General features: G+C 39.5%; 1 protein-coding gene across 1 annotated transcript; it reads left to right on the top strand.

Annotated features, from left to right (window-relative positions):
- The first annotated feature begins 136 nt into the window (after window positions 1–136).
- Window positions 137–8,633, top strand: RIDA (reactive intermediate imine deaminase A). Its single transcript, XM_086742495.1, has 6 exons — window positions 137–265; window positions 3,665–3,770; window positions 4,692–4,746; window positions 5,626–5,694; window positions 7,352–7,407; window positions 7,835–8,633. The coding sequence occupies exons 1-6, from the start codon at window positions 201–203 to the stop codon at window positions 7,895–7,897; spliced, it is 414 nt and encodes a 137-aa protein (XP_086598621.1). The 5' UTR covers window positions 137–200; the 3' UTR covers window positions 7,898–8,633.
- Window positions 8,634–9,615: the final 982 nt, after the last annotated feature.

Raw genomic sequence — 9,615 nt, 5'->3', positions numbered from 1 at the left:
CAACCACACGCGGCCGCCCAACCCTCTGCATCGCGCATGCGCCCGGCGCAACTCCACCCACCCGAGGGACTACATTTCCCAGGTACCTCTGCGGGGCGGTAGAGCGCGGGGGGAGGTGTTAGGGAGGGGGCGGGGGGAAGCAGCGGCTGGCGGGACACTAAAGAGAGGGCAGTGGAGGGGGCTTGGCAGCCGCGGCAGTTATGGCCTCGCTGGTGAAGAAAATAATCAGCACTGCTAAGGCCCCCGCTGCGCTGGGCCCCTACAGGTATGGCGCGAGTGGGCCTGCCCCGGGGGGTGGGCAGGGACGGGTCTTCTCCTCAGTAACGCCCCCAGGACCCCCCGGGCCCGCAGTGCTGGCAGCAAACCAGCCTGACCGCCCGGGGAGGGGGTGCGACCTGAGCGCCTCAGGTGAGGTTTAAAATGTCTCTCAGAAAGCCAATTTGGGAAAATAATTCTGAAATTAATGATGAGCAGTCCTCCAGAGAAAGAATGATTCCTCTCAAGGGAAAAATGCTTGCCTAGAAAAAAGCAGGTGGCCCAGGCAAGTGAGGGGCAAGTGCTGTAATTTTTTTTAATTTTTTTTTTAAATCCCAGTTTTAATTTGAGAAAGGCTTCTCTTAGCTATTTGGATGTGAAAAAAAAATGTTCAATAACTATAGCAGACTCTGATAGCGGAAACTTTTAAATTCTGCATTCAGGCTGTATCTTCCCAATGTAAACACAGATTCATTTGGTTTAAACTTTTCCACTTGTAACAACTTAGTGCCTTCCAGGTGTATTTTTGTCTCGGTTAGTCTGAAACTGAGCTTTCTGAGCTTCAGACTGTGTGCTCTTCAGAGGAATTATAAAGATGGAGAAGTACAAAGTGTAGAAGCAGAGAGACATGACATGAAGGTTAACTTCTGTCAACAATAAACTGTTGGTGGATTGCAGCCAGGGGCCTGGCATCACTTGTAGCTAGGAGAACATCTAAGGCATGGGAAAGCAACAACTCTTCAGCTGCTTACACGCACACATACCAACTGGCCTAGCCTTCAGCATAGCTCTCCACTTCTGTTGTGGATTAACTGCACTCCAACATTTTGTGCTTATTGATAATTCTTGATGAAATACTGTTTATTATGCAGCCTATTAATAGTATATAATATTAATAGTATAATATTAATAGGGTCTGACACCAATAAGTTTATCACTAACTTGGTTTATCAGGTTTCGGTAAACTTGTCAAAGTCCAGTGAGCAAAAGTTGCACAAGAAGTAACTGCTGCATCTCTGCTGTGGAGTCTGATCATGGTAACAGAAGAATGAGGGCTTAATTGGGAATGAAGAATTGGGATATATGGGCTGCATTTCTGGTTCTGCTATAGCCCTTCAGTATGCTTTTTGGTCACCTATTTTTATTATATTCTTATATTTCTTTCATTGCATCCAATTTCCGGTACCTTGATATAGGTAGGTAGATATATAAAAAGACTCATATGAGTGTGTGTGTATATATTTACATCTCATTAATGATATTAAACTTTTTAAAAGACACAGCAGAGGTACTGTTCTTGTATTAATCGATGATCATTTGTGTAAAGAAGATCTGATTAACTTTGCAGTCCTTGTCTTTAAAGAGCATGCTTCTTAACACCATGGCTTTCATGGATGATGTTCTTCTAAGGTCATAATGTCCATCCACTTAAGTATATTGAGATGTGAATGACCTTGGGCACACGCTCAGATCTCTGCTGAATCAGAGATTAAAGAGTAGCTATGATTGACCCTAGTTGTGGGATATGTCTGCAGTTAAACTGTGATTGAGGTTTGTGCAGTTGAAGTTTCTTTGGGCTTCACTCATGCATTTGACTGCAGTAGAAGTATACCCTTTAGCTGGTAAATTGTTAATAGTCTCAGTGAATGGAGGATTCCACTGGTAAGCATACCAAGAGAAGAAAGTTGAAAAGTAGACAAGAGGATCCAATTTTTTTTTTCCCCAATTATTTGTGATTTGGCACTGTCCAAAAGCCATTGTTGGGCTAAATGGTTTGCTTTATAATAAGTAGTACAAGATCTCTCTCTCTTTAGCAAGCTCATACCTTCTTGTTGCATGGTTCTCTGTGCTTCAAACAGAAGTTTGTGGTCTGAGGGCCTGTGGCTCAAACAAAGCAGGACACGGTAGGAAAGAAAATAAAATTAGAGGCGTGTGTGTTTGATTCACATACACACTTTCTATCAACAAGACTGCATTAGCTAGAAAGCTACTTCATTCATTAGTTTATCTTATTTAAATACTGTAGTTTTGCGATTTACTTCAGTTTTGTTAGCTGATGACAGAAAAAAAAAAATCACTACCTAAGATATTTTCCTATATCAGATAAGTTGCTGGCTATTTTTTCCCCCTTAAGAAATTACAGGAGAATGTAGGACAGGTAAAAGGAAAGATGGGAGTGATGGCACTGTTCGTATTGCCTAACATTTTACCGAGTCCCTAAATTAAGGTGGTCCCCTGTGACGTCAATGGATTGAGCCAATCCAATTGAGTTAATCTCAATTAAGAGAAGAGATGTAATAAAAATGTTCTCCTGAAATGTTCTCCTGAAAAAGTCCCTTTCTTTCTCCATTGACATTAAACAGAAGCTGACCTCCTAATTGAGTTACTTCAGAGAGGTGCCTAACTCTAGTTTGTGTAACTTGAGAGAGTTGTTGAACTGTCAAAACAAGGCATTTTCTTGTGGAGTGGGAAGAGATAAGAAAAGCAATGTTGACATACCACAAACACTTTCAAAATAATTTTTTTTTCTGATTTCTTTGTAAAATATTTTTAATTACTGGCTGAAGAGAGGCAAATTATGTCTCTTGCATAATATTTGCTAGCTAGCTTAAATCTTTGTTTTAATCTTTTAATCTCTTTGTGGTAATTAGAGGCATTAATAATTGCCAACTCTACTTCAGCAAAAACACACCTGACATTTATATAAAAATGTTTTGCACGTAGCTTGGATTCTGCATTCATCTGAATTAACCCAGCCAACAAGTCACTCAGGTTGTTTGGTGAGAGGAGAATGATCGTTCTGGGAAGTGAGTGATCAAGGTGTTTTGCTGACTGCCCAAACTCATGAGTCTGGAAGAACATTGCTGGAGAACTAGTGTGCAGGGCTTCAACTCACAGCTGTAACTCATTATCATGGTGCCTGTTTGAGAAGAAAAATGTTAAATTTTCTAATCAACCCTCTTTTGATTTTTCTTTTATTTTTTCTCCGTTTCTTCATTGCTCTGCAGCTGAGATGTAGATGGTGGTGAAAGGTGGAATATTTATCTGGGCAGGTGCAAAAAATGTTTAGTTACTCTGCCTCCCCTCTGTGCTATCTGCAGTGTGGAAGCTGTGTAGCTGTGTTTAGTGTTGTGTTGCGGAGCTCATACCTTGTGCCTTTGCAAGAAACAGGGTTTATTACCTCCAAAACAGAGCTGTGCTAATGTAGCTATGTGCTTCCACAGGTGGTCTAATCCCAGCTCTCCCAAAGCGTAAGAAGATTGAACGTGTGTATGGACTTGCACATGCATAACCTCAGTCCTCTGTCTTCCTGAGAGATAAACTCCTGAAGAAAAAGTTAAATGTACTTTCAGATAGTTAAATGTTTTGATGGCAAACATTAAACCTAAAATGTCACTTATGTTTTCAGCCAAGCGGTGCTGGTAGACCGGACGATGTACATTGCAGGACAGATAGGTATAGAACCTTCCACCGGGCAGCTTGTCTCTGGAGGGGCAAAGGAGGAAGCTAAGCAGGTAAGATGTCTTCTAGCAATAAACTTGTAGTGGAGTTGGCATGTGCTTAGTTAAACATGGACTTATGAGAAATTGAAGAGACCTAGAGAGCACATTTCACGTCTTCCAAGATGAGGAAAAAGCAGGCGGAAATTATTCCGTCCTAACCTTGTCATTTTCCACCCAAACAACTTAGAGGTTAGGGGAGGAATCTGTATTTCATGTAGGAAAGAATCAATGTTTGTAACAAAGGTTCAGACCCCTGTAAAAACCCTCGCTTGAGTCAAGGAAAGATTTGTTCCCCCAGCAGCAAAGAGATGGTATGACGTAATAGGATGAGATGGAGCTGCATCAGGCATTTACATCTAATGAATGGATGGTTTCATATTTGTGGTTCATTAGAAGCTCTCTTTTATTAATTTCTGGTTTTGCTTACCCACTGAGGATTGTTGAAGATTTGCTGGGTAAACTTAAAATATAACACGTATGTAGCCGTTACAACTCATATTTTGTTCATCAACCTGGAGAAGACGAGGCTTCAAGGATACCTAATAGCAGCCTTCCAGTACCTAAAGGGAGCTTACAGGAAAGATGGGGACAAACTTTTAACCAGGGCCTGTTGTGATAGGACAATGGTTTTAACTAAAAGAGGGTAGACTTAGACTGTATATAAGGAAGAAATTTTTTACAATGAGGTTGGTGAAGCACAGGCACAGGTTGCCCAAAGAGGTGGTTGATGCCCCATCTCTGGAAACATTCAAGGCCAGGTTGGACAGGGTTCTGAGCAACCTGATCGGGTTGGAGATGTCCCCTGCTTCTTGTAGGGGGTTGGACTAGGTGACCTTTAAAGGTCCCTTCCAACCCAGACTATTCTATGATTTTCATACTTGCCTAAATACAACCCAGTTGATAGTTAAAGATTTTTGTCTCATTTTTCATTAGGCTCTAAAAAACATGGGAGAGATCCTGAAAGCTGCAGGCTGTGACTATGGCAATGGTAAGTGCTGCTGTGACGGTAGCAAACAAATGGTTGTTTTTACCTAGATTTAAAAAAACAGAAGTGACCTTTGAGGGGGGCGGGGAGGGAGAAGCTCTGTTTGCCAAACATTCAATTGTTACCAATAGCTGCGAGAAACAAAAGGAATAATGAATCTGGGTTAAAATGTAAAAGAAATAAATCAACATGCAAGTTGTTGATGGAACACTACCTTTCAACAAAATTTTCTGCCCATGGTACTAATATTTTAACACTAACCGGGGAGGCTCAGGTGTAGACAGAGCTGTAACTGACTACAGGCATTTTAAGCATCCTGGGCATTGCTCCAGGTAAAAGCAGATTTGTATCTATGGTATTAATAGTCTAAGCACTTTCAATACTTTTTTAGGGGGGAAAGACTCTAATAGTGGAGCCAAACCAGGATTAATGTTGGCTTGGGCAGACATGGGTAAAAAATTCTAGCATAGACTATATTTTTCAGGCCTTTTATTGGACTTTTTGGCAGCAGATATTATATATGATATAATTTATTGCCAGCAGTTGGCTTACAACAGCTTTTTTAATTGATCTGCTTATCAGTTCTGTGCCTTTAGAAAGAATTGGGCTTAGAATGAGATTTAAAACCGGTATTTTCAGAGCTGGTCAGGAATGTCTAATTCTTTAAACTTGCATTATGTACCAGGTACTCGGATGTTTGGTTTTTTTAAGGTGGTTCTCTAGGTGGTAGCTATAATGGCCAATATCTGTTTGCAAAACTCCTCAAAATGTTTAGAACACCGGAGAGACATTTATGAAATAAAAGCAAGAAATGCACTAAAGATTTTCAACTTTTGTATACAAGTCAGAAGTCTAAAATAACTGCAGTTATGTAATTTCTAGTTGTGAAGACTACAGTTTTGATGGCAGACATGAAGGACTTCAATGATATTAATGATGTTTACAAACAATGTAAGTAGATCTTTTCTGTTTTACCAGTATGGCTTGTGGAACAAACTATGTTCACAGTAAGCCAAGTGTTTTCATGACTCAGGTGATGTAGTTCTAGATTCCTTGAGATTCCAGTAGAAATATATTTTTTTAAATGTTATTATTTGCAAGCACCAGTTCAAGCACAGCCCAATTTGTGCATTTGTGTCCTACCATCTCACTAACTCACTGTCATGTGAAGATCATCTCCTGCTGTCCCTACAGGTTATCTTCTGTGCCTCTTTACCCTGATAGATATTGTGTTGTCCCTAATATAATTCAACTGCAGGCAGCCCTCACATGCTTAATTTCGGATTTTGTATCTCCATTTCTTTAAAGTCTGTTTGCATCTTTAAATGATTTATGGGTTATTGTTATGGGACAGGGCTTTTTTTTTTTTTTTTTTTTAATACAAGAATGAGCCATGCTCCTCCACTTAAGGGGGGAGGGGGAGGGGGGAAACCAACCAAAAAACTTGTTTAAGAAAACTGAATGTAGACTGAAGTAGATGATTCCAGTGAGCTATACTGTGCAGAAGAATTTGGGAGAGTATGCAGGTAAGTTCCTTATTTATATAGCTTTGGGTTTTAATTAGATAGCAACATCTGGTGTTGAATTAAGTCTCTTATTGATGAGCTGTCAACACAGTCTCCTGCATGTCAAACGGAATTGTGTGTGCCTTTAGCAGGGTAAAAACAGACCAGCTGGATACTTTGTTACTCATTGCCTCCTACCTGTAGTTCAATAAAGTAGCTGTTGCTGTTCTTTGACTGTGAGTTATTATCCTGCCTTGTCAGTGCAGAACGCTGAGATTAAAATTTCTGAGCCTAGTGTTAACTGTCACTAGTAAAACTTTCATTTAATTATGCAAATTCCTTGGAAGTGTTCAAAGCCAGGTTGGATGGGGCTTTGAGCAACCTGATCTAGTGAAAGATGTTCTTGCCCATCAGGGCTGAACTAGGACACCATGGCAGGGCGGGTGGGCTGGACTAGATGATCTTTAAAGGTCCCTTCCAACCTGAACTGTTCTCTGTGATTCTATAAATTCAGCTCTTGTATCTTGACCAATACCCTTCCTGCTCCTCACCCCATGTTCTTTTAGTATCCTTGAGCACCAGGCCTAATTGGGAACAGAGGAATAGGTCAAGGGCCTACCTTTCCTCTGCCTTCCTTTGATATGAGTAAGGTTGGCCCCCTGTTGACTTTATGCAAATCTGGGATCTCTGCTCATGACTCTTTTAGCAGGGGCTTGTTTGTCCCTCTTGCTCCGTCTGTGAAAGAGCACTCTCCCACTCCTTGGTCTTTGCAATTGGATGATCACCATTCTGATTTAATCTTTCTTTTCCAGACAAGTTGGTGTTAAGGCCACTGCATGTCAGCGGAGTGCAATTATCACTGGCCACTAGATCACCACTGTAGCTGCCTTTCTTGGTGATGAATGGTAGCTCGCTGAGATGTTAGGGCAATCAGTGACAAAAAAAACCTAACAAGTGGGAATCAATATCTGTCACAGAATACTATATATCTTGTAGCCTTGCACCTGAAACCATTCCAATGACTGCATTTTATACAGATGACTTTAATTGTGTTTTATTAAGCAAAGTGATACGATTGATGGATGTTTCTGTTTAAATTACAGTTTTCAAGACAAACTTCCCAGCCAGAGCAGCCTATCAGGTTGCTGCATTGCCAAAAGTAAGTGTCACTCTTCTGCCTACAAAAAAAGGATTTTTCTGAAATTCTTTACTTCCAAAGCATTCTGATAGTTTTTCTTATTTTGGGATAGCTTGAATTGCAATTATTTTAATGAAGAAACTGAAGTATTTAGTTTTTGTTTCTAAGTATACCAGTCATCTTCCCACACATAAGAGATGAAAATGAGACACACATTTCTGTATGGTGGAAGATGGCTACAACACTAGATAATAAGGGATCACGATACTGAAAGAAGAGTAAAGTGAATTTTCATTATTGCTTAACATTGCTAAATCAGTAACGGAACTACTAGAAGTATAATCTCCCTCAAATGTCACTCTGTTCTTACAAGGTTGTGTTATATATCTATTTTATGAAGCAATTGGATGTATTAAATTCCTAATGTTTCATCATTGTTTTCTGACAGGGTGCCCAAGTTGAGATTGAAGCTATTGCCATTCAGGGACCCCTCCAAGATGCTTCAGCCTGACTATAAATAGAGACTGAATATCCTACATCAGCCATTTTAGATTTAAAACTCCCTTGTATTCTGTTCCTACAAGTGCTATCAGTAGTTACATATAGTTGAAATCACTAAACTTACTGCTTTCTTCAGGATTGTGGCCTTGGATTCTCTAAAATACAAGCTTACAGCGAGTTCTCCGCAGGCAAACCCTGAAACCTCTGGGAGTCCTGCTAAAGTCAGCTGAGCTTTATTGCAGCACAGGGCACTTACTTTGTGATGATGACTGGATATTCAGGTACTAAAGTACACATTTGAATGAACAGATGAGGTATACTGTGAGTGATCTGGACATGGAAAACTGTAATGACTTGTAACAGTAGATTTTTAGTAACTATTTTAAATAAGAAAAAAAAATGACAGAAATAGAAAACAGAATAATTGCTTAGTGTACACTTTTCACTTCCATGTTTTGGGGAATTGTATTTGTTTCTGAACTGTCTTAAACACTATTTACAGAATAGATTACTGTTAGGACTTATTAGTATTTTCTTCATATGGAAGCAGTTGCTTAAGAAAGTGAATGTTAATTTCAGAAAGAAGAAAACTATGCTTTTCTGAAGTAAAATGCTAACTTTATAAATCAGCTGCAAATGTATCTCTACTTGTAACCTTTTTCATAGCAATTCAACTTTGACTATGTTTTGATTTAAAAAAAAAATCCTGTTTAATGAGAATAAATTATAATTGCATCTATAGAAAATGTGATTGTCTCTTCTGGGATCAAACTTTTCTCTTCCTGATCATGCTTTGATATTCCAATTAAAAAAAAGAACAAACACCTCTACCTTGCTTCTTCAATAAGAAGTAATTCAAACCAAAAGAATAGGTTTATTATCTATCTCCTAATAGCTAAGGATGAAAATAATCCTCCAAGATGGAAGCTTTTAGCTACCATGGCATTAGTTCTTGGCATTTTTTCTCTCTGCCATTAAGGACAGAGGCATTGGCTTGGTGGCATGATTAAGCAATACTGAGAAGTCAGACTGGTGATGCTAGTAAGTTATCCCACCCCTCTACTTTTATGTTTTATGTAAGCAAGTAGAAATGGATACCATGTTTTTAAAGAACTAGTTTAGAAGTCAGCTACCTCATGATAAAGTTGATTCCCTGTCTTCCCAACAGCCATATGCCGAAGCACAGTATTGGTTTGTTTAGGGAAAATGAACAGAAATTCTCTTTGCTGTCATCTGTTCACCTCAACATCTTTGTCTTGCTCTCTTCTGTGAAGATTATTTTCTGTGTATAATGGCTACTGATGATAATCTCATGTACTTCTAACTGGTTAATGATTTTCATGTGGCAAGCACGCAAGAAAAATTCAATCTGGCAGCACTGTGTTGCTGTCTACCTTTGCATGGCAGATTCAGATACTGCCTTGCCTGAAAATTCCCCTGCATTCAATACCACATTGTGTGAATTGTCTTCCATCCCTGGATAAACCATAAGTGTCCCACTTGTGGTTTACCTTCCTGCTAGTAAGATGTGCTTTCCAGCTCTCGTACTTCAGTTGCACTATTGCAGTAATTGTATTTCATATTTTTTCATGCATTCCTGGTATCACTTTTGCATGTACCAGAAAGGCAGTTACAAAGCTGTGAGAACAGTCAACCCTACTTATCCCTTCTAGATATGGTGTGAAATGGCTGTTTCTCCTGCTTTTTATTGAGCTTGTAAATTATCTT

This window comes from Chlamydotis macqueenii, chromosome 2, assembly GCF_036417535.1.
Source record: "Chlamydotis macqueenii isolate bChlMac1 chromosome 2, bChlMac1.mat, whole genome shotgun sequence".
Taxonomy (NCBI): Eukaryota; Metazoa; Chordata; class Aves; order Otidiformes; family Otididae; genus Chlamydotis; species Chlamydotis macqueenii.
Note: the sequence above shows the minus strand (reverse complement) of the source record. Positions and strands in the feature narration are given on the sequence as shown.